At 51.9% G+C, this 23,711-nt stretch overlaps 8 protein-coding genes across 8 annotated transcripts; 6 read left to right on the top strand and 2 right to left on the bottom strand.

The window, feature by feature from the left end:
* Positions 1–300: 300 nt before the first annotated feature.
* On the bottom strand, positions 301–5,261 carry Asppvi_004559 (putative nuclear migration protein (ApsA); the record flags this gene model as incomplete). The annotated part of the gene is made up of 2 exons (XM_043300509.1): positions 301–4,794; positions 4,851–5,261. 2 exons carry the CDS (start codon positions 5,259–5,261, stop codon positions 301–303), a joined length of 4,905 nt encoding a protein of 1,634 aa, XP_043156444.1.
* Positions 5,262–6,924: 1,663 nt separating this feature from the next.
* On the top strand, positions 6,925–8,007 carry Asppvi_004560 (U2-type spliceosomal complex subunit CWC24; the record flags this gene model as incomplete). The annotated part of the gene is made up of 2 exons (XM_043300510.1): positions 6,925–7,489; positions 7,550–8,007. 2 exons carry the CDS (start codon positions 6,925–6,927, stop codon positions 8,005–8,007), a joined length of 1,023 nt encoding a protein of 340 aa, XP_043156445.1.
* A 1,834-nt stretch (positions 8,008–9,841) lies between these two features.
* Asppvi_004561 (DUF3431 domain-containing protein) lies at positions 9,842–10,900 on the top strand (the record flags this gene model as incomplete). The annotated part of the gene is made up of 3 exons (XM_043300511.1): positions 9,842–10,092; positions 10,148–10,786; positions 10,852–10,900. 3 exons carry the CDS (start codon positions 9,842–9,844, stop codon positions 10,898–10,900), a joined length of 939 nt encoding a protein of 312 aa, XP_043156446.1.
* A 251-nt stretch (positions 10,901–11,151) lies between these two features.
* Positions 11,152–13,411, bottom strand: akuA (putative DSB repair complex subunit Ku70; the record flags this gene model as incomplete). The annotated part of the gene is made up of 6 exons (XM_043300512.1): positions 11,152–11,259; positions 11,317–11,544; positions 11,619–11,722; positions 11,776–12,622; positions 12,681–13,292; positions 13,346–13,411. 6 exons carry the CDS (start codon positions 13,409–13,411, stop codon positions 11,152–11,154), a joined length of 1,965 nt encoding a protein of 654 aa, XP_043156447.1.
* Positions 13,412–13,877: 466 nt separating this feature from the next.
* Positions 13,878–15,291, top strand: Asppvi_004563 (ferrochelatase HEM15; the record flags this gene model as incomplete). The annotated part of the gene is made up of 3 exons (XM_043300513.1): positions 13,878–14,123; positions 14,195–14,777; positions 14,834–15,291. The coding sequence occupies 3 exons, from the start codon at positions 13,878–13,880 to the stop codon at positions 15,289–15,291; spliced, it is 1,287 nt and encodes a 428-aa protein (XP_043156448.1).
* A 771-nt stretch (positions 15,292–16,062) lies between these two features.
* On the top strand, positions 16,063–17,947 carry Asppvi_004564 (putative tetracycline-efflux transporter; the record flags this gene model as incomplete). The annotated part of the gene is made up of 3 exons (XM_043300514.1): positions 16,063–16,287; positions 16,347–17,805; positions 17,859–17,947. 3 exons carry the CDS (start codon positions 16,063–16,065, stop codon positions 17,945–17,947), a joined length of 1,773 nt encoding a protein of 590 aa, XP_043156449.1.
* Positions 17,948–18,520: 573 nt separating this feature from the next.
* Asppvi_004565 (pentatricopeptide repeat protein) lies at positions 18,521–21,352 on the top strand (the record flags this gene model as incomplete). Its single annotated transcript, XM_043300515.1, has 1 exon — positions 18,521–21,352. One exon carries the CDS (start codon positions 18,521–18,523, stop codon positions 21,350–21,352), a length of 2,832 nt encoding a protein of 943 aa, XP_043156450.1.
* Positions 21,353–21,934: 582 nt separating this feature from the next.
* On the top strand, positions 21,935–23,442 carry erg1 (squalene monooxygenase erg1; the record flags this gene model as incomplete). Its single annotated transcript, XM_043300516.1, has 2 exons — positions 21,935–23,111; positions 23,174–23,442. The coding sequence occupies 2 exons, from the start codon at positions 21,935–21,937 to the stop codon at positions 23,440–23,442; spliced, it is 1,446 nt and encodes a 481-aa protein (XP_043156451.1).
* Between the last annotated feature and the right edge of the window lie 269 nt (positions 23,443–23,711).

A 23,711-nucleotide genomic window follows, 5' to 3' on the forward strand; every position in this document is an offset into this window, starting at 1 on the left:
ATGATGCAATGTGTGCAGAAGAATGGCAGAGAAAGAACAGGCACCGAAGAGTAGGGAGAATGTTCACAAGGTTAAGTTCCAAAAGTCGACGGCATGAGTATGCGAGTGCGTATGACAATTTGCGATAGCTGAATGCAGATACTCGAACTTAGAGAGGAATGAAGATGAAGCTGGTCAAAAGACTCAGATGCTGATTTGCACGCTTATCAAATTCGCAGTATATCAAAAAGGGGCCGGATGATAGTGCGAGGGTTTGCACAAAAGAGACTCGTGGACGTCAACAACAGCACAGCTGCTGGCTCAGTGATGCGAGTGGATTCGATTGACGCGTGGGCTATAACGACTCGTCCTTGAAAGTGAACTGACATCGTGCTTGCCATCGCAGCAAGCGCGGACGTTCTCCAGCCGATCGGAATCTTGTTCCATCATACGCCGAAAGTCTTCTTCGCTATCGCGCTCGTGCAGGCTGTCCGCATGAAGACTCCCTTCGTGGATACTGGAGGTGGCATAGCCCGGCCGGCCTTTACGACCAAAAGATCCCTTAATCGTTGTATTGAGGATCGTGCTGAGACGGGATGTCGACCCCTGTCGGCCGTCATCAGGAACCTGAAGGCCCGATCCCTGTGACGGTGCGCTCAGCGCGGGTGATACACGGCCCGGGGTTACGGCCTGCCGTACAGACATGGAGGAGGCAGCACGCTGCTTGGGCACATTGCGGACAGTACGGCTCCGCGACGAGGAAAAGGACATGCGCGTGGACTGCTGGGACTGCGAACGGAATCCGGGATTGAACTCGTCGATATCTTCCAGCGTGACGTTATTATCCTGGCCTTCCCCAGATTCGTCCGAGTTTCGAAGTAGAAGATACGAGAGCGCATTGAACCAAGTCTCATGTCTCTGGCTAGTTGTGGCCGTAAATCGGACCCGGCGGCCTGGACTGACGACTTCTAAGCTTCGGCAATGAAGACCTGGCGGATAAGGGTTGTCGTCAGCAACGACTCGGACAGCCTCAATCGGCACACTCTTCGTCCGCAATTGATTCTTCCCAGCAGTTTGTGGGTCCTGTTCACTCCAGTACAACGTCCTGGTGTATGGATGAACCCAGAAGTAACGGCGGTGCCTTGTGTTAGAGACCTCTCCAGTCACAGTCCTTCTAGTATACTTCCAGAGGAACTCGCCGATCATGGTCTGGGTGATTGCCTGTATCATGCGAGGATCTGTTCCCGCTGCGTAACCGTTGGGCATCTGATTGGCATAGGCTTGGATGTTGAACCGTTCTTCAAGCTCTGATGCAAATGAAGAAACGGATGATCTGCGGGACACTTGACTTTCGCGTCTGAACTGCGCCCGCGAAATGTTTGGCTTGGAGGAATGAACCTGAATGCCAGATTCGTTCGGAGTCCGTGGGCGCTGGGTAGAGTTTGATCGGTATGCGGAAGCCGGCGCCAGCGGAGGACCCATCAAACCAGGAGACGGGGGCCGTTGCTCTAAGGACTTCTTTTCGGCTGCCATGATAGCTTCCCGGTGGTCCACTGGTAATGGTGGATGGCTGAGGCTGTGCACACTAGAGGATAAGCTCGTAGAGCTCCCTGGACGACGTTGAGCAGATTGGAGAGATGTCGTCGAGGCATGTTGAGTGGGACGAGGACGCGCCTTTGGCGTTGCAAAGGGCGACGGTCCAGCTTCCTTGGCTTTGTCACTATCAGGAGGAGACAATGGGCGCGACGAGACACGTTCCATCAGAATCTGATCAATTTGTTTCGATGACAATATTGTCTGGGCACCGGAATCAGCCTGGTTGGATTGGCGTCTCCTGTCGCGTGTAACGGCGTTGCCAGAGATAGTGCCCAACGGTATGGCGGCACCGGACTTTCCGTCTTCTGTGTCAGCAACTGCATCTTCGCTTGGGATATCCCTAGCGATGGACATGGAATCCGTAGGCCGGTTTTCTTGCACGGCATCCCTCAAGTACGCCGGAGGTATATTCTCATCGGCCAGCTGCAGACCGGGAATGATCGCAACAGGTGAAGTGCCTCCCACGGGAAGCGTCTCTACCGACCGGATTGACGAATATGAGAGCTCAGGTAGTCGAGGAACTGGCCATTCGCGGAGTTGTGGTGCAACTGGCTCAGTAGAGGCTGAGCTGATATGGGAGATATCCAGTTTCGCGCTCTCAGACTGCACCACCTTATCTTCAACAATCACAACAGGCTCTGGTTCGGAAAGTGATTTGGGTAGAAGAGCTGCGATAGGTTCGGTCTGCTCAGCCAATATCGAAGAAATCTCTAGCTCCGGAGACTCCGTGCTTGTAGAGTGGTCTGCAACAGAGATAATAGGTAAAGGTTCGGGCTCAGGGAGTGCTGCAGCAACGGGTAGGGTATGTTCCGAGAAGATAGTCGAAACATCTAGTTGTGGCGTCTCCGTGTTCGTAGCGTGGTCCGCAAAAGACAAAACAGGCATTGGTTCTGGCTCGGGAAGAGTAACGGCAACAGGAACCGTATGTTCCGAGAAGACAGTTGAGACGACCATCTGGGGAGAGTATACATGCTCAGGTCCTGGAAGTCGTGCCATGAGAGGCTCTGTAGACTGAGAGGATATGGAGGACAAAGACAGCTCCCGCGGCAGCAAAGAAGGAAGTGCAACCGGTTCAGTTACTCCGCCGATGAAGTACGATGTAGTCAATTGCGGTAATACAGGAGCCAGTGGCGAGGTCTCCTGGGACGAAATCGACGAGAAGTCTAGCTCAGCGACTGGAGGTGCAGGAACACTGGCCATCTCCCGCTCCGCGCCTGATGCATCATCCCAGGCCATCTTCGGTGGGGTCGGCACACTGGGTACTTGATCACCATTTGACTCGGCGCCTGACTTGAGTGGTGTCCACTGGGTCGCAGAATTGACCAGTTTGGGTGGCTCGTTGGTGGTCTTGCCGGCTTCAGCACTGGATGCAGTTGCCCTCGTTGGCGTGGCTGGTGCAACAAGCACAGCCTCTTCAACCCCGGCAATTACAGGAGTAGCAGACTCCGTAGGCTGCCAGGGATCGGTCATCATGCCTGAATCGACCATCGTCGGCTTGGCCGGTACGTCCAGAATGGCCTCCGATGGTCTGCGCGAATCAGCCGTAGGAAGCATACGGGGAGTGGATGCCTGGGAGTTAGCGCCAAAAGTTCCGTCTTCATCCTCGCCGCCTTCAAGTTCTGCAAGTTCCTCGAAAAGACTGTGTCCTTCTGGGGGAACCGAATCTTGGTTGAAGCTTGTCGCAGGCGACTCTCGTGCACTCGAAGGCCGGCTACTGTAAGCCATAGGGGCCTCCCCAGACGGACGGATTTTTCTGAGAACACTCCTCTTCTTCCTAAGCCTGTACCTGGGAGCGTGTGCTTGACTGGGGGAGGCGAGAACTTCATCAACTCCTTCGTCTTCATCTGCAGAAGTGGATGCCGTGCTGTGATATGAAGACCGGTCACGAGCCTTGGCCATGATCAAGGATGAAGAAACACGTAGGCGAGGGGTCCTCTGTACAGTATTCTCAGTCTCAGTCAGCTCATCAGTGTCAGAACTGCCATCAGCCATGCTCTCTATGCCAGTCTGGAAGGCTTCGCTTTCAGTTGCAGTTTCCCGCTCGTTGGCAGTCTCAAATGCATCGTCGGCCTCGGTAGCAGTGTGGTAAGCGTCGCTGGGGTAGCCAGAGGATTGTTCAACGGAACGGTCGCGAGTCAGCGAGGTCGAAGCGTGACGTGTCGGGGTGGCATCTACGGCGTTGTCCTCCCACTCTGCGTCTTGGATCTCGATCTCGGTCTTCCCCTTGCGGCCAGCTCCGAGCAGATCCGGTCTCGCAGGTTTTCTGAAGGCATCTGGCTTGGTCTTTTGACGTTTGTTGGACGGACCTGCCGGGGCAACAGCTTCACGACGACGTTGTTCGATCTCATCCCGGGCCTCTTGTAGCATACGCTTCAATTCGATCTTTTCGGTCTTCTCGCGATGAATTGTACTCTTGAGATTTTGTATCATACGATGAGCATGGCCGAGGGAACTGCGCAGTGTTTCGGTCTCTAGGTGATTGTGACGCGGTGTGAACTTGTTCGGAGACGGTGGTGGTGAGTTCTCTGGCGTGGCTTGGTCGTCGTCCGAAGAATGACGGTCTCGTGGCACGTCGAGCGTGGCTTGCGCTTCCTGCTGACGAAGGCGCATCGCAACCACTTTGGCAAGCTCTTCGTTCTGGGAGTTTAACTCCTCGAGCTTCTTGTGAAGGGCAAGCTTCTCGGCATCTCCTGCATTGAGGTTCCTGCGCAAGAGGTGAATCTCAGCATCATTGGCTTTCTGAGTAGCGGCCTGTTCCTCGATCAACCGAGCATTGGCCTGTTTCAACTCTTCCAGCTCCCGTTCAATAGCGTTCTTCTCTGACGTGACGGTACCGAGGGCGCTGTTTAGCCTGTTTTCGCGATCGGCGGCCTCCTTCATCGCGGTCATAAGCTCATGAGTTCGAGTTTCGAGATTCCAATTCTCGTCTTTGTAGCGCTCCTCGCTCTCATCCAGCGCCCGGATTCGCTGCGCGTACCCTTCTGCCTCCAGCTCCAGCCGTGATTTTTCAAGATTGGCATTCTTCAACGCCTCCTCGCGCTCAGCGAGCATGGCCTGCAATTGACGAACCTGGGCCAGGAGGGAAGTAGAAATCTCGGTCGCGAATTCAATGTCATGGACCCGGCTAGAGGGCTGGTTTCGTTGTTTCCGTGACGGAACGCTCACCTTGCTGGGAGAGTTGGTCGCCTGGCTGGCGAATAGGACGGGACTGAGTGGCGACTGTTGCTCAGAAGATCAGTATCTTGACGACAGTACAGGAAGCGTTCTGGCCTTACCTTTTGATCAAGAGAGGGCGTGCCCAGGTGGCCTTCATCGCCACCCGCCAGACGTTTCGGAGCCAGGAAGGCTCTGGCAGTCTCACGACCAATTTCATTGTACTCCCTTTCCAGTTCCACGAGCTTCTGGCGCAGATCCGGTCCGATCTGGTTCTCATCCTGCTGCTGTTCTACCTCTTTCAACTTTTCCTCGAGCTCTCTCTGCTGTTCTATGAGCGCTGTGCCGAGCTTCGAAGCCTCCTCGAGTCTGCGCTCTGTCTCCGCAAGATGAGCTTCAAGAGCTCTTTTGGCCTGTGCTGGAGAAGGTGCATTCAGACTGAACAGCTGCGTGTCAAAAGAGGAGTACCTATGCGCATCACGGGAAACACGCTCCTCCGTTTTTGAGACGAAGGGGTCATCCATCGAAGTCATTCTGGAAGTAAGTCCTTGGCCTTCCGCGTCTGTGATGTTGTTGCCTGCTTAGGTCGTGCGCACCACGGGGTGGTCCCTATCGAGCTTGACCAAAATAAGGAAACAGCCGCCCTTGAATGCCGGAAACTCGTTGCCGCGTTCCTCGTTATTCCCGGTCTCGATTTCAAAGCATCATCTGATCCGTCCTTCCAGCTTTCACGGTTCGGTATTCTCGATTTTCTGGTTGTGCGACCTACAAGAACCGGCAGCGACGAGATATCCGGTGTCTGAATCTTGAAGTTGGATGCGACGGTGGAAACGATAAGCGCACCGTCGGTCGGCAAGGTGACAGTGTCCGAGAGAATTGACTTGGCAGAGGAAGATAGCGCACCAAATATCGTGAAATATCGAGAGAGAACGATCGCAAGCGAATGCGACCCCTTCAAATCGAGCGATGTTTGTTTTGTAAGACGGGCCGTAAAACCTGCACTGGCGACGCTGATGACAACAAACGCGTTGTGGACGTACTGGGGAGTGTGCGTGGTTGCAGCCAAGGTGTTGGACCAACCACAACAGACTAATGCAAGTTCAACACTCGGGAACAAGCAGCAGTGGTGAACTGGCAAGACAGGGAATATGACCCAGATAGTGGATTACAAGGCTGGATGAATAGAATTAGAATCGACTACGTCGTACAATTGGGCATTAAATCAGATAGAAAAGTGAATGAAAGGAAGGGAAGTAATGAAAGACAGGTCAATTGGTAATGGTGGAAGAAGGGGAAAGAAGAGGGGAAAGATTCAAGGAAAGGAAACGAAAAGACGGGAAGAGAGTGTATGAAAAAAAAAGAAAAGAAAAAGGAAGTCTAGAGAGATAGATAAAGAAGATGATAATGGCTGTCTAGATGGACAACAACGAGACGAGAGCGACTCGTTGGGTGGGGAGACAAAGGAAGAAGAGAAGAAGAGAGGGAGAGAAAGAGGACAGACGGTGGGAGGAGAGCGAGGAATGGAGTTGAGGTGGAGTGAGGCACATCTGTTTGTTGCTTCAATCTAGGATGATACTATGGACCGTGCGGGCGATAGTTATTTCGTTTTGTTTCTATATCTACTTGCGAACGTCTTAACTGAGATCAAATCCCAGGATATGACAATGCTGGCGAGAACAATAATGATCTGATATGTCAGAGATCAGAGATCTAGGTTACCGTTTGAGCGCTCAAATGGTGCATCATGACGAGGGAGGATCACTAACTATTTGACAGGCTTGATCCATAATCTATTGTTATTGTTGCCGATGTCCAATAGTCCAAGCAACTAAGCAAGGTTAGGACAAAGACCATACTTTTGACTCTTTCATAATGGTAGATCTCCTGAAAAGTGCCTCGTTTACTGGCTGCCATAGTCAATTGTCGATGTTTACGGTTCTGCCCAAAATACTACTAAGGCTAAGGTACCACCGTCATCCATGGATCGCGTCTCAGGAACACGGATGGATGCCCAAGGCCTCAAGGCGCTCTCACAGTCATGTGATATTGTAATAAATAGTCATGTGACATTGTAATAAGTAATAAATCACGTGGCCTGCGATAATGATGTGCTCTTCTTCTTGCGTCTATAACCGGCAGCTACTCTCCGCGCCACCGCACGATCGTTCTGTCTAAGGAGATATTTGTCCCAAGAAGATGGCGGAAGAAACTCAAGCTACGGACGCTGTTCCTCAAATCTCCTTTAAGAAACGCACCAACAAGGCCAAAGCCAACTTCCGCAAGAAGCCCGATACGCCGCCACCTGCTTCAGATTCCGACTCCGATTTCACATCGTCCGACGACGAAGAAGGTCGCCGGATCAAACGACGGCGCAAGAACGCTGCAGTGACTGCCTCTTCGGCTACAGCTGGCCCGCGCAGAAATACAGTCGAAGACCAACCCGCCACCGAAGCAGCCGCTATTCCCTTGACCTCAAGTAACGATGCGACCAAGCACTCCAACTGGTATGACGAGGAGTTGAGTGAGAAGAACCTCTTGGGGACGACAAGAGCTCGGCCGACATCAGGCGCTCCATCTGCGCCCGACGGCACGTACAAGGGCGCCGCGAACTATTCGTCATTCATCCAGAAGAATCCCAATGCGCCTACCAAGCAGTTTGGTCCTATCAAAGCGCCTACCAACGTCCGTACGGTGACAGTCATGGACTTTGCGCCTGATGTATGTAAGGACTGGAAGCAGACTGGATTCTGCGGTTTTGGAGGTATGTATCTCTTTTTCTTCCTTTTCTGAGTAGAACAACTCTTACTAACCGTGGGCGCAGATTCCTGCAAATTTCTTCACGCTCGAGAGGACTACAAACAGGGCTGGGAGCTGGACCGAGAGTGGGAGATTGGTACAAAAGGCAAGCAATTGAGTGGTCGGGTCGTCTCGAAACGAAGCGGCGACGCGAAGACTGCGGAAGATGACGAGGACGATGATGACGAAGAACTTCTCGAGAGCATCCCATTTGCATGCATCATCTGCAAGAGCTCCTATAAAAGTCCTATCATTACGAAATGCGGCCATTACTTTTGCGAGTCATGCGCCCTGCAGCGGTATCGGAAGAACCCCTCGTGTGCTGCATGCGGGGCAGGCACTGGAGGCGTCTTCAACGTCGCAAAAAAGCTGAATCACTTGCTGGACAAGAAGAGAGAGCGTGCGAGAAGACTACGAGAGCAAGCGATCGCAGAGGGTGAGGAGGTCAGCAGCGATGAGGAGGAGGGTGACCAGGAGTCTTAATTTTCTGCTCTGCGATGACCATTCATGAATCGCATGGCACTGTATCTAGTTGCGCTGGCCGCAAGGTACGGAGTATACAATGTATAAAACAAAGCGTATCACTGCTCCGGTTATATATTTTCTAATTTCTCTTTGATCTCGGCCGAAACAGCCACTGCAAGTTTGACTGCGGTATGTGCTTGGATATGTTTCGAGGCCAAATAAGCTTTCGCGCTTTTCCCATTTCTTAAGCTTGTCCACGTATACCAGGCAGCAACAAATTACCATAAGCAAGCTAGTCCTGTAAGGAACGAGTATAACTACGTACTTTAATTTGATAATAATACTCCGTAGTCTAATCCGCAATCTGAGACAGTGGTCCATAAGGCAAGTGACATCCTCCACTCACGTTGCATTCCAACAGCCTCACATACAGGAACGTCCTACCAGATAGATAGTTGATAGACAAGGACCAGCATCATTGTGAGATGCCACACCGACTATCAGTTCCTATGTTTAGATTTAACAAAAACAGGGGGGAAACGAGGCCTGATAATGAAGAAGAGGAAGCGGTCTTGAGCCCACGACCTTTCGCCCTTGTTCAAGACCTACGTCAAACTACTCTGTCTTCTTAACTAACTCGATCGTCCTGATTTGGAGAATCACTTGCTTGGCTCGTCCATAACATTGGTTGAAGAAATTGACCGTGCTGATCAGCGGGATATCAGCCTCCACAACTTCACAACGCACAGTTATTGCATCATTGCCCCAAAGAAAAGAACATTGAGAAACATCACAGGAAGAGCCACGGTTGCGGTGCCAGGCCAGTGGCCACGTACGTACGCACCGAAGTGGACAAAAATCTTGTTTGGGACAACGCCACGAGCGAACCTTGGTACGTTCCCCAGATTCAATCTGCCTCTTTGAGGCCTTAGAACCAACTCGTCCTGCTCCTCCCAGCGAACTGGCAGACACCCCCACGTTGTCAGACTATGATCACATTTCATCCCTCAACGCGACCAGGATGAGCTTCAATGGTCGAACAGACTGTCAGGGGCCCGCAAACGCCTTTGCGACAATAGCGTTCTGCGCCGTCTGAGCGAGTTCGTTCCTATTATCCACTTCGTCCTGTCGTGAGCGCCAAGCTTCCCCGCTAAAGACGCTAAACCACGGGAGAGGTCCAGTATGGGTGAAAGACCGACGCGACTGGTTTGACCCCTGGCCCCTGGGTTATGGAGGGTCTCTGTGTTTAGGTTTGGTCGAGTTCCTGGTTAGGTGACTGCCTAACGTTCCTAGTTGCTAACAGTCAGCCACAGACTTTAGTAAGTGGATAACAGATACGTACTCCGTAGTATGTTAGTAAGTAGCGTGGCTCAGCCAGTGGAGATTAAAAATATGCCCCTCAAAAGTCAAGCCAAAATCCAGTGCCAAAATGAACCCGCCCCCAAAGGCCCCAACTCGGGACCCGTGGTTGACAGACGAATCTCCCTAACACTGATCTGCCCCAAATCCAGTATGGACGGGTCCCTTTTTCCTGGGTTTCCTGCTCTGGGCTCTGGGCTCTGAGGCTAATACAAAGTTCACCCTTTCCGCTCCTGAGATCTTTTTTCTTCAGATTCTGTTGCCTTTGGTGGTTTGCGGTTGATATACTTCTCCCGGCGGCCTGCTTTCACCCGGCTGCTTTGCTTGTCCCCATACTACTTTTAATATATCTGGCTGGTCCCTAACTCGATGGCTAAACTTTAATGTTGATCTCAAGGTGTTATTGTTTGGATATACCACATGCGCTATCGTGGTTGGTATAGCGAGTCATTCATATTGGAGATATATCACCACCGCAGCCGCAACAATCACAATGAAAAGCGGTTCCCGAATCATATGCTGCGCGACTCTGCTGCTCCTAGTACCGCTCTATCTTGTAAAGGTGCACCTGGAGGATTTCTGCGACCAGTACCGTGCAGGCACATACCTGGTCGACTGGACCAAATCGCGATATTTCCCGCAGACCGTTCCAACGCTCCCTCATGGAAAAACGGGCGACAAAGTTATCGTCATGGCTAAGCTGGAGGAAGAACACACGGAGTGGGTCGAGGAAGAACTGCCAGAGTACGTCGAGCAATCCCTGCACCAAACCGTCTACCTTACTGACCGACCCTCACAGCTGGCAGCGCGCAATCTACACCGTCAACCCCTCCAAAGCAACCGCCGCAGATGAAAAGAAGCTCACCACCCCGCTGAACAAAGGCCACGAGTCCATGGCCTACCTCACCTACCTAATCGACCACTACGACGCACTCCCCTCCGTCATTGCCTTCCTCCACTCCCACCGCGCTGGCTTCCTCATGGCCTGGCACGTCGACGCCCCGCTCCACGATAACGTAGCAGCCATGCGCTCCCTCCAGCTCGACTTCGTCCAGCGCAACGGCTACGTCAACCTCCGCTGCAACTGGAACCCAGGCTGCAAGGCCGCCCACCGTATCAACCGCCACGTCACCGAGGAGGTCTGGACGGAGATCTTCGATGGAACGAGTACCCCGCCGCTGAACGCGACGACTTCTCCTGCACGTGCAGAAATTGCCGCGGATGGAGCGCCGCAGCAGAAATTCCTGGCGAAACCAAAAGAAATCGGCGCCGCGTGCTGTGCGCAGTTCGCCGTGTCGCGGGAGCAGGTACTCCAGCGGCCGCGCGACGATTATATCAAATTCCGGCAGTGGGTTATTGATACCGACAAGGACGATGCGTCGAGTGGGCGGGTGATGGAGTTCCTGTGGCATGTGATTTTCGGCCAGGAGGCTGTATAGTAAGTTTTTAGACTATATTTTCCCCGGATGAATGTGGGCGAGCGCGGAGCTGACTGTTTTGTAGTTGTCCCGACGAGGAAGTCTGCTATTGTCAGGTCTATGGGAAATGCTGAATTCGCAGCCTTAGCCTGCGTGATCCTTTTTGCGATGGCGTTTATATATAGACGATTGTCATTTGAGATACCTGGTCGCTTACTTACCCTGTACATATAGACAAATTTGGTATGTTTTTTATAGAAACCGGAAATGTGTCTTACCAGGACATGATTATTGTGATGAACGTGTTGAAGTGTTGAAGTCTTTTTCTGGTCATACAGGCATATCGTTACCACTAACTGTTTCATATCACACGGACACGAAGCTCTCATTTAGACTCCATGTACTCCTCGACTCGCTCAATGAGATCCGCTTTCTTTCCCGCTGTCGAGCGCCCATGAGCGGTCAGGAAGTCCTTGAGAACCGCTACAGTAAGCTGTATTACATATCACCCGTTAGCAACCCTCAGACAGTCGGCATGCAAGCAACTTACCTTCGAAAGGCTTCCTTTCTCATAGTGAAGCCGGACCTCGACCTCCACTCCTTCAGGCCCGCTCTCTGACTTGATCCGTTTTGACGGATGGCCGGAAGCTTCGTCGCCATCGGCGGCTCGGTCTTTAGCGCTCCGTTTCACCAAGGTGCTCTTTGGGCCATGCGCTGCCGGTGCCGCGTACTGTTTTTCTAATTCGTCGGCCCACGACAGGACGTACTCCCCAGCACGCTGGGACAGGTTAGCAATGCTTCATCGCGGAAAGCGCAGAGACAAAGAGAACAGCTAAAGGAAAAGTAACCCACCTTGTCAATCTGGCGGTATTTCGGTATTGTTTTGTCTTCGGGCTTTTCAGGAAGGTCTTCATCTAGTGCAAGGGCCTGCAGAATGCGATAATGCCATTGGAGCGCTGCAGGGAACAATCAGCATTACTCGTCAATGAATTAGAACCTCCAAGCTTACATGGATTTGGATATTTCTGCGGTTCGTATGATGCCTTGGGAAGCTGCAGCTGTTGCACGATTGTCCGCATTTGGTCGATCAAGGGCTCTGGCGCTACATTCAGTGTTGTTTCGGGATTTTGTCGAACATCGTCCGCGTATGGTAGGGGTATAATCCACATTCCAGGAGGGAATTTCTGGACGCCATTTTCGTCGACCTTCTCTTCACCCGCTATCATTGCGCCCAGCACTGGAGCCGCGTTTTTGCGGGGAATGAACCAGACAAGAGCCATCTTGTCATCCTTCAAGAGCTTCTGGTGCAAAGCAGAGAATACACGCGTTGAGCCCACGTAATCCTCCTCAGAAGGGTAGATGAAGAATGGGTGCTTGACGTTGGCCCAGAAAGGGAGAGCGGAGAGTGGCTTGAACCCAATGATACGGATCACTGGGTCGCCGAAGTGTCTCAGGGCCTTTTGCTCCTCGGGAGTGAAGGACACCTGATCGTTACCAAATTTATATGCTTTCCGTATCTCTGACTTTTCCACGGTGCGAGCAGTATCCTCTGCGATCTGGGTGGTTACTCCTTTGACGATCTGAGGCTTCTCCCCGCCAAGCCAGACAAAACAGCTGCGTGCAGGTGCCTGGCGTTTGAACAAGAGATATCCTGTCACGGAGATCTTGAAGTTCGGCCCAAGCTCCAGGGGCATGTTCGAAAAATGCGCTCGGCGCGGGACCGACCGGGAATTTATGCTGGACAGGAGGCCGTTCAGCAGCGAAATCCCATCTCCAGAGGCAGCCGACGCCTTTGGATCGTCTTTCAAGTATACAGGAGCCTCTGCATCAGTTGGTGAGGTTCTGTAGATGATATCCTGTGCAATGTGAGCCACAAAATCACCTACAGTGACAGTCAACGCTGGCTCGTCTTACGTCATAAAACTTGGAGCTGTCGAACTCATGCCCGGGCTGAGAGATCGGAAACAGCTCAATGGTCACCCCCAGATCGTAGAGATCTTTCGCGCGGACGGTGGCAGCCGACCGCTGACTCTTACTATCCCCGTGAGGGTTATCATTGTCTGTGACGATGAACAATCGCCGGGATAGAAAGTTGGGAGCTTTGGACGTGAATATCTGATTCGCACAGAAAAGTACATTGGCCATGGAGACCCGCTCTTTCGATGGCACGAGCACATCTCTTGCTTTCCCTTCGTCCTCTGCCAGAGCACGGAGTTCTTTCACCTCTCGTGCTGAAGGGACATCTAGATCCGTAAAAAGGTAGCAATGAGGATAGGATAGATCACCACGGCTGTTCTCATCCTCGTCGTAGAATTTGGACGCCTGCGTCCCGTACAGTAATACGCCGATCATGTCACGAGGATTGGATATAATGCGCTGTTGCATGAGGTGGTATGCGCATTTCAAAGCTGCGGTGGTTGGTGATTCTTCCACTTTTTTCTTGGTGTCAGATGATGGACGCGGAGTCAACATTGAATCGCTGACTTCGATGGCGAACAGAACGGCGTCCTTTACTGCTTTGTAGCCCTGCGAGACATATTTAGTGCATAACGCCTTGACAATGGTAGGATTTCGCATACAGTATCATCGATTTCCTCCTCCTCTTCCACAGCCTCATCATCCCGGTATGGATTGTCATCAGCCATGATGAGCCTCTGCAGTAGTGAAGGGATTTAAAAGTTACAGCCTAGGAATGAAGAAGGGGAAAAAGGCACATTGAAAGCAAGAAGATATGGTTGGTATTTACATCACCTCCTTCTCTGCCTTGAGTCCTACCGCTCTGCTGCCTGCGTGCCCGCCGCCTTCACGAGTGACGCGATCTCGTCAAATGGCAGCAACGCGGGGAAACACGTACATCACGTGATACTGCCGAGACTTGATGACCCCAAGTCATTGCTGATTGGCCAAAACTCCGTGCTGCCGCTGTTCCGTCATCAACCACCTGAGTACCTAGGTACCTACTTGGCTGTCCAGTTACAATTCTTTCTTGCCACAATTCTTTCATTGAGTGCTCAAACACTATTCAGTGTATTTTTTAGGCTCCAGTGTGGCTGATGATAGACAGATAGACAGCGGCCGACMTTTTCAAATACATTGTCATCGCACCTCTCAATGGCTCTCCGCCGGCCATTAACGCTTCCGAGGCACATACTGAATGGAGCTTGTTCAGGCGTGCGATCAACTGTGTCTCGCACCGCTCTGACTTATGTGCAGGAGCAGAGGAAGGGGCTTGCAACAGCAGTTCCCCCGGTCACTCAAGATGCAACTGGGTCCAAGGGGCCCACGGCAATGGTCTTCCTCAACATGGGTGGGCCATCAAAAACTGACGAAGTGGAAGATTTTCTGAGCAGATTATTCGTATGTACCCCTCAATATACCTAACCCTACCACTCTGTACGAGACTGACAATTTCTGTCTTCGTATTCTAGGCTGATGGCGATCTGATTCCTCTCGGACGACTTCAATCCTACCTCGGTCCTCTCATTGCTAAGCGCAGAACCCCAAAGATTCAACGGCAATACTCGGATATTGGTGGAGGCTCGCCGATCAGGAAATGGTCTGAATATCAGTGCGAGGAAATGTGCAAATTGCTGGACAAAATCAATCCCGAAACCGCCCCTCACAAGCCTTACGTCGCGTTCCGATACGCCGACCCTCTGACGGAGGAAATGTACACAAAGTTATTGGAAGATGGATTCGGCAATGGGAGAGGAGGACGTGCTGTCGCATTCACACAGTATCCCCAGTATTCATGTTCCACGACCGGTAGCTCGCTGAACGAGTTGTGGAAATGGAGAACCAGACTGGAAGGCAAGCGTGCAAATGGCGACATGGACACCTCTGGTGCCATCCAGTGGAGTGTCATTGATCGATGGCCAACGCACCCCGGCCTCGTGGAGGCTTTCGCCCGGAACATTGAGGAGCAGCTGAAGACCTACCCGGAGGAGAAGCGGAGCGGTGTCGTTCTCTTGTTCTCAGCCCACAGTCTGCCTATGAGTGTTGTCAACAGAGGTGAGGCTCATCTTCATAATCGATCAACAAGATCTTTTCGCTAACATATCTCCTAGGTGACCCATACCCTGCTGAAGTCGCTGCTACTGTGCATGCTGTCATGCAAAGATTGACTTTCAGCAACCCTTACCGACTGTGCTGGCAGTCCCAGGTGGGACCGTCAGCTTGGCTTGGAGCCCAGACTAGCGATACGGTCGAAAACTATGTCAAACGTGGACAGACCGATATTATTCTAGTCCCAATTGCGTTCACCAGCGATCATATTGAGACTCTGTACGAGTTGGATTTGGAAGTGATTAAGGAAGCAAACTCCCCGGGAGTCAAGAGAGCCGAGAGTTTGAACGGCAACCCCATCTTCATCCAGGCACTAGCAGATATTGCCCAAGAGCACCTCCGTAAGGGAGAGAAGTGCTCATTACAGATGACGCTGCGCTGCCAAGGCTGTAAGAGCGATCGGTGCCTGGAGCAGAAGAAATTCTTTGCTGGTGACCAATTCTCTTCTCTTGTAGTTTAGTTTATTTCTATTATGGCTGTTCTCAGTCGTTGTATACAATGTTACGGGCCATTTTTTCCGGGGCGTTAGGTTGTGCTGTCATACGAGGTGATTTATTCGCGGAGCGCAGCAAAGCAGTGTATATTGTTCAAAAGTCCGAGTATATAATCTCATTGCATTGTTGGTCTTCAATGGTTGTGACCTCTATATATAACAATATGGACGGGCCATTTCCCAGCAAAGTATCCAGTCAACCTTGACAGTTACTTTGTCACCATTCAAAGTCGCACACGTGCAACAACAAATCACGATCCAGTCGTGGTGTCGGCGTACCTTATCGAGAAATTGCCCGAGATTAGTCCAACGGTTCAAATCTCAACGCCTGATAAGAACAATTGAACAAGCTCTCATAGCGTTGCTTGCTGATTTACATGGTTGGTCGGGATCGGGCTGACGCAAAGCCCAACGGCCGCGAAGTCACCCCAGCTCCGTTCCCAGTTCTCGTGTAGAGTTTATAATTGGTAATCATGAGTTCATGACTGTCATAACCACTTCGGCCCCCAAGCGATCTCCATACTCACCCCGATTCCCTTCATTCTTGGCCATCCCATCGCTTGATCATTACATTGTTTCGTCCCAGGGGTGAGAGCCGTCTGTGTTACATATAATTCCCAGAAATTAGTATTATTATCATCAATGCCGCCAAGGTTATCGCGAATGTAGATTTCAAACTCATTCCACCTTGGAATCCAGGAGATTTCTCATTTTTATTGAATTTCTTTATCGCCAGCGATGGAGAACGAGGAAGCGTTTGAGGCTGATGCACAGCTGCACGCCAGAGCTGTCTCGTCAAATTCCGGTGTTCGAACCACTTCGGATGACAGTATCAAGGACACAGTCCGATTGCGTGTCCACGAGACAACGCCGTTACTAGCAGGCCATGGAAATGCGGAAGGCTCGGAGCAGAATGCAGCTGGCCAGAGGGCCGGTTGCTGGAATTTCTTCAGACGGCCTCATGTGCGTTGAGACAATGCTCCCGATTCAAACCCATCCATCGCGTTCTGATCTCTTTCTAGGTCTTTTGGTTGTTTCCATTTCTGCTTCTCTACATGCTAGGGTTTGCTGGTGTTGCCGTCCCCAAAATCAATCTGATTCTTTCTCTTGTTTGCAGGGACTATCTTTCCAAGAAGGCTTCACAGGATCCTAACTTTACGTATCTGCCTGTTATCGTTGGGGAAGACAACCCCCAGTGCCAGGTGCCCGAGGTGCAGTCTCTCGTGGCTCGATTTCAACTCTACCTCAATTTGATTGCAGGAATCCTGTCCGCATTGGTCAGTCCGCGGCTCGGTCATTTATCAGACCGTTATGGCAGGACAAAGTTGATCGCCCTGAGCTCTCTTGGAGCTGTGCTTGGTGAAACACTCACAGTCCTCGTAGCAGCCAGACCGGAGCAATTTTCCATCAACCTACTCCTAGTAGGCGCTCTAATGGACGGCATTGGAGGCTCTTTCACCACGGTATTGGCCCTTGCTACCTCTTACGCCTCCGATTGTACTGCCCCAGAAAAACGGAGCGTCGCGTTTGGATATCTTCATGGCGCTCTCTTCGTAGGATTGGCGTCTGGGCCACTCATTGCGGCGATCGTCCTGAAGAAGACCGGAGAGATGATACACATTTTCGCTGCGGGCCTGGCGTTCCATGCGCTGTTCTTTTTCATGGTTCTGCTCGTCATTCCAGAATCGCTGTCAAAGGAGCAACAGCAAGCTGCGAGAGAGAAACACCGGATGAGGTTCACTAAAAAGGAGACTGCTGGCCGGTTTCCTCCTTGGTTTCAACATCTGAACCCAAAGAGCCTCATCACACCACTGTCCATTTTGTGTCCGCCTGTTGGACGCCCCAGCTCTCTTTTTCCTAACCGCAAGGGCGCAAGCCCTGCCCTGCGAAGAAACATCATACTTCTTGCTGCCATTGATACAGTCGTATTTGGTGTTGCCTTTGGCACCGCCCAGATTGTGGTCATTTATGCTGAATTCATGTTTGGATGGGGAAATGTCGAATCCAGCATCTTCATCTCGGCCGTCAGCACTGTGCGCGTGCTCGTTCTGTTCTTGGTGCATCCTATCGTCACGCGCATCTTCCACAAGCGTACCGCCGAACAGCGCGCTATCCCCGGTTCCAATAGGGTGGAGCTTGTGGTTATACAGATATCTATCTTTCTCGATTTTCTTGGCTATGTGGGATATGCACTTGTACGAAGCAGTGCGCTTATGACACTTTCGGGCATTGTCGCCGCTCTAGGAAGCCTAGCTACGCCTACGCTGCAATCATCGTTGACCAAGCACGTGCCCCGTGATCGAGTCGGGCAAATACTCGGTGCTAAAGGGCTCTTGCATGCTCTGGCTAGAGTGATCGCGCCTACTTTATGCAATCTCGTCTACAGCCTGACAGTGGGCAAATATACTCAAACAGTCTTCTTTTCTCTGGCGGCTGTGTTGTTCTTGGCGATCGGCAGTAGCTTCTACATATCACCAAGTGGTCAGACATTATTCCCCTCTCCCTAGTAGGTACGAAATGCTAACTCTATGCAGTATCCATTGACGAGTCTCAGCCAAGCAGTCCTCTGCTTGAGGCCAACGAAGACGGGGAATTGGATGAGGACACTCTCTTACGGTCTTAGAATTATATACAAGGCGGAATTAGTGATAGACCATTTGCTTTAATGTGTACGGTTTTTTGGTTTCGGCGTACGGAGTGCCTTGAGTAGCAATCGGTTCTGAATATCAAGATCATTTCATACCTTACTCTCCGCGATGGAGCCCAGAGGAGCTGGCTGCGAAGATATCTCTATCATTACAAATAACGGACGCTCTATGAATTTTTCTGTCCAAGGGTTAATTATACAGATTTAAGCGTCGCAGGAAAACAACAGAAATATAGCAGATACCTCCGGTATTGATGCTGATAGTTGTCGTATGATCCTAGCTGGATTCGGAGAGCCGATCGGAGGACTACGGCACGCGACAAAGCCTGCAAGTGCACCGCATGCAAACTTTCCGCTGGAGCTCAGGAAAAGTCCACCAAAACTGCTCCGTTGAAGCTCCCAACCCAATTGTGCCCATTGGCGTCCCTCAACCTTCTTTCGGGCATTGTCCCCATTAGTTGAGCTTTATCTCGGTTTACTGTTCATATCAATGCTTCACAGGCGATACCCATAGGACCCGCCGCCTGCGGTGCAATAGGTTCTACCAGCATGCTTTCGAAACCAACCAACAGCCCCCCGGCTGTGCCCTCTCGAAATGCTCTCCGGGTTCTTCGTAGACTAGCCCTTGCAGGCTCAACCGTGGGCAGTTTTTGCACGGTCGCAGCCATCACCTATGATGTCCATCGCCGAGTCCGAGTCGCCGAGCGCATTGTCGAGAATAAACGGGCCCTGCAGAGCTCCGCACCCAACTACGATGCCACATCTGCAGCGAAACGACTCGCACGTATGATGGAAGCAGCGGAAGCGGGCGAATTTATGGGACTGGCGTCGTTGAAGGAGGCAGACAGAAAGATACGAGAAGGCCAAGCTACGCAGGATGACGATATGGTAGGTTTGCAGCAGGAGGGCTTTCGACGTCCCGGCATGGGGTTGGAGGATCCGCGAGTCGCTGTCCAGGTAGAGTCTTACCGGGAAACTGCACGTTCGCAACTTGTCGATGCTCTTACATCACGGCCGAATTTGGAGAGTGGCTTGGGTCGAAGGGATTTTGTTCCTCCAGCGCAGGTCCGGGTTGCGGACGCCATGGAGCGAACGAAAAATGCTATAGAGTTAAACCATGCCAGCACACCGGTTCAACTTTCGGATGCATCAGTGGAGAGCGACGAATCGCAGAGTGAAGGGCAGGTTTTTGTTCCGACACGGATGCAGGAACTACTCGATCGCGGTCGTCCCATTGAGGCGGCCCAATTTTTCCTGAACGCACATTCGGCATCATTGAATGGCATATCTTCAGACAGAAAGGAAATGGCTGTGGAGGTATTCTTCGTCAACTGCAAAGAGGACAATGTGTTTATTGCCAGAAGTGTGTTTGAGCGGCTCGAAGAGGTGGATAAGATTACACCGGAGATGTGGAAGACGTTGATGCTGGCTTTGGCGAAGAAAGGTTGCATTGAATCAGTTGCGAGCGTTTATACGCGATACATGCGCAAGTTCCCTTGCCCTCCGGAGATGGTGGACGTTGTGCTGCGGAGTCTGCTTGAGTCCCATCGACTCACCACCGCGAAATGGTTCCTCTTGCGGAATCTGCAACATGACCGTGATTGTGGCTTGTGCGGAGCCTACCTCTCCGGCCTTTGGAGGAAGACAAGAAGCATCGAGTTGTTGAACGGGCAGTTAAAGAAGATTTTGACAATTCTGCCAAAGTTTGACAAACAGCCTAGCGACAAACTGTTCAACCCGGTGATCAAGGCATATGTTGAATTTGGGCGGGTTGCCGATGCCGAAGCTCTGGTTCATGATATGACGAGTATATACGGGCTCCCTCTTCGTTGCCGAACACAGGGCCTATTGGTGTACGCCAAGGCTCTGAACTGTGACTGGGAGGGAGTTGACGCGGGACTGCAAGAGATGCACAGGCTCAAGCTGACGAAACGCCGGCGAGATTTTCTTCCAATTTTTGATCGAATATTTCTCGAGTACTGGGTCTCACATTCGGGGATTGAGATTCGCAATTTTGTCTTCCGGTACCTGGATAAATTTGACATAGTGCCCGACCGAGTACTCTACAAGCATATCCTGGAGGCCTTTGTGGAGAAAGGGGACAAGGAAATGATTGCTGAGTTTACAAGTATGGCGAAGCAACGATCGTGGAACATCCCCATAAACGAGCAGCAATTCTTGGAGATACTACGGTCTCGTCGCCTCGCATTGGAAGGAGCACCAGTGGGGTTCTGGCAAATGCTGCAGGCTGCGCGTGTGAAATACGGGCACATCTCCACGTCTCAACGTATTATGGGCTATGACCAACAGTCATTCCCTTTGCCAGAAGTCAACAGCATGCCATATACCCAAAATCCGCTATCATGGTACCAGAGAACGATGCAAGAGACAACGCCCTCGAAACCTGTCGACCAATATCAGAAACTCCATAAGCAGATGGCACATTATTTGCACGCTGGAAAGCTCAAGGAAGCATTGAGGTGTTTTCAAAATGCTAAAAATGCCCGGTTCCAGATGAGACAGCTTCACGTTGAATTGGCGGTGATAGCGACTTTGCTTGAGGACGGTCTCAGTGCGGCACGTACTCTCATCGAGACTGAATGGCGGAGTATCCGTCACCTAGTGCGCTTCTCTCCTATCTTCTTCCGTCAGGTCATGGCGGTCGATGAGGATGCAACTGGCCACATTGTCCAAATGGCAGTCCTACGCTTTTACCAGCTTTGTTGGTCTACGAAGCACATGAAGGTCAAGCACCACCTTACCGTTGCGACTAGCCGCCGCTTGATCTCCCAGCATAAGCCGGAAATGGCCCTGGAGCTTCTGACGGCCGTGTACATGTCCCGCTATAGATTTGCAGCGACTTTTGACGGCGTTTGCATGAAGATGTTCGCTCGCGCCTTCGCCGCGACAGACAATATTCCAGGCTTACGATGGTGTATTCTTACTGCTTTATCACGCGATAGCGCTCTCAATCGTGATTTTGTGGTGGAAGTTCGCCGAATCCTGAGCACTTTAGGTCCACCTTCCGCGGAGGGTGCCGTTACCGGCCCCGTCACCCCTGAGCAGCTGGACTACCTTCATTATATCGCCGATCTGCTCGAGGAGAAGAACGAGGGGTGCTCGCCGATATGGGAACTCAAACATGACGCTACACTGAAGCAGTCATCAAGACAACAGTTGAAGCAACCTCTTGACACGAGACGTCTTTTCGACCAGTCCGGTGTGCGCGAGACGGTCAAGGGATGGGACGAAGAATACGAGTTGGAGGCAGTGCTGGGTAGGATTGACAATGACCCGAATTCGATTGCTACTCGATGGAACGAGGGTGGTCGTTCTCATCAGAAGAGGCGGGTTTATGACGATCGGTCTGATGCCATCTAGGGGATGATTGCAACTGCAACCCTGGCCGAGCCTCTTATTGGATCATGCCATAGGCTCCTTAGCCACTGTATATATATTATTGACGCTCTGTACTTTACCCTAATGTACGGTCTATTACTGCTATTACTACTCATCGAAAATAGAATAGAAATGATGAGTTTGTATACAATACCACGGATACCGCTGAAATCACTTGCTCCATTTGCAGGCACCAATGTTGAACGGTAGCCAATAATAATCATCGTGATCGATCGGACCAGATCAGACCAGAAGACGCTCTTTTCCGGGCCTCTCAGTGATCATACGGTGTTCCTGGGCTTCTCTCGCCAATAAGAATCCGGCACCGCGGAGGGAGGAAACTCTTTCACATGTCACGCCACTGCCCACTCTTGGCCCCTTTCCAATAAAAACACTAAAGTCTCCGCTCTTTTTCTATCTCCGCCATCCCATTATCCTCTTCATCAATTGCTTACCCTACTTACTGAATCGCCGTCGCTCAGAGGGGGGAAAAGAAATATGCACCGTGCTTCTCACCAATTCCCTCGCTCCCATCGATTTTGCTGACCGAATTCCCTCCCCACCATGGCCACCAATCCGACCAACGGCCATGCCACCAAATCTCCCTCCTTAGATGCGGACGAAGTCCGCCGACTCAAACACAACCATGCCGATGTCGTGATTATAGGCGGAGGAATTCTGGGCTGCGCGCTGGCAGTCGCATTAGGACGACAGGGACGGAGTGTCATTCTCCTGGAAGCCTCGTTGAAAGAGCCGGATCGCATTGTGGGCGAATTGTTACAGCCTGGCGGTGTACAAGCTTTGGAGCAGCTTGGTCTGCGCGAGTGTCTGGAGGGCATAGACTCGATCCCCGTGGAGGGGTATTATGTCTCATATTTCAAGGATCCCGTGACAATCCCCTACCCGAAGCCTACGCCCGCGTCGCCTCCGCCGGAGGGCCGCTGCTTTCACCACGGCCGGTTTGTGATGAAGCTGCGCGAGGCCGCCATGGCATGCCCGAATGTTAGTGTTCTCGAGACCAAGGCGACGGACCTGGTCACTTGCTCGCACACCCAGCAGGTTCTCGGTGTCGAATGCACGTCCAAGGATAACGTCCGGGCCTGCTACTTTGGCCACCTCACCGTCGTCGCTGATGGCTACGCCTCCAAATTCCGCAAGCAACATCACCCGCATACCCCCAAGGTCCGCTCGAGGTTCTGGGGTCTCGAGTTGATCGATACGAAACTCCCGAAGCCTTACTATGGTCATGTTTTGCTGAGCGATAATGCCCCGATCCTCCTGTACCAGATCGGAACGCACGAGACCCGCATTCTCGTTGACATTCCCGAGAACCTCCCATCAGCGTCTGTCAAGAATGGTGGAGTGAAGAACCACATGCGAAACGTCGTCCTCCCTTCACTCCCTGAATCCGTTCAGCCGGCCTTCATCGCCGCCTTGGAACAAGGCCAGCTGCGATCCATGCCGAACTCCTTCCTCCCCGCCGCCGCGAACAAAACTCCAGGCCTGGTGATCCTCGGTGATGCCCTCAACATGCGACACCCATTGACAGGAGGCGGAATGACGGTCGCCTTCAGCGACGTGGTGACGCTGCGCGATCTCCTGAGCCCAGAGAAGGTCCCCAATTTGGGCGACACAAAGCGAGTCATGAAGCAACTCTCCACCTTCCACTGGGAGAGAAAGAAGTCGGCCTCCGTCATCAACATCCTCGCACAAGCGCTATACGCTCTCTTCGCCGCAAATGGTGCGTTCATCTCCTCGCTCACTCACCCATGAACTGAAGCGCAACTAACATCCCACTAACAGACCAATACCTCCGAGCCCTCCAACGCGGCTGCTTCCGTTACTTCCAACTCGGACTCATCGACGGCCCCGCAGGCCTCCTCGGCGGCCTCATCAAAAAGCCCTCGGTCCTCTTCGTCCATTTCTTCTCCGTCGCCCTCCTCTCCCTCTGGGTCCTCTTCCGCGAATACCCGCCCTACCTCTTCCCCGTCGCCCTCTTCAAATGCATCATGACCTTCTGGACCGCCTGCGTCGTCATCTTCCCATACATGCTAATTGAAGCTTTCTGCTGAGCAACACGTTTGATATCATGATTAGTAGACGCTCGCGGGGTTCTGTATGGCGTGAAACCCGCGCCCTCTGTATCTGTGTCTCTGCTTTCATCTTCCTTCGTATCCATGTTTTCCTCTTATGTCGATAAGGCTTTCTAATTCTGTTCGCCTACGTCCATCTTATGTAATTACTTATTTCCCCCATGTCGTTATACTTCTCTCTTGTGCTTGACTCTCCGACAATCCCCTTTCTGGCTTGCATGTTCTGCTACTTCTGACGAAGATATCCC

Source organism: Aspergillus pseudoviridinutans (genome assembly GCF_018340605.1).
Source record: "Aspergillus pseudoviridinutans IFM 55266 DNA, scaffold_3, whole genome shotgun sequence".
NCBI classification, from domain to species: domain Eukaryota; kingdom Fungi; phylum Ascomycota; class Eurotiomycetes; order Eurotiales; family Aspergillaceae; genus Aspergillus; species Aspergillus pseudoviridinutans.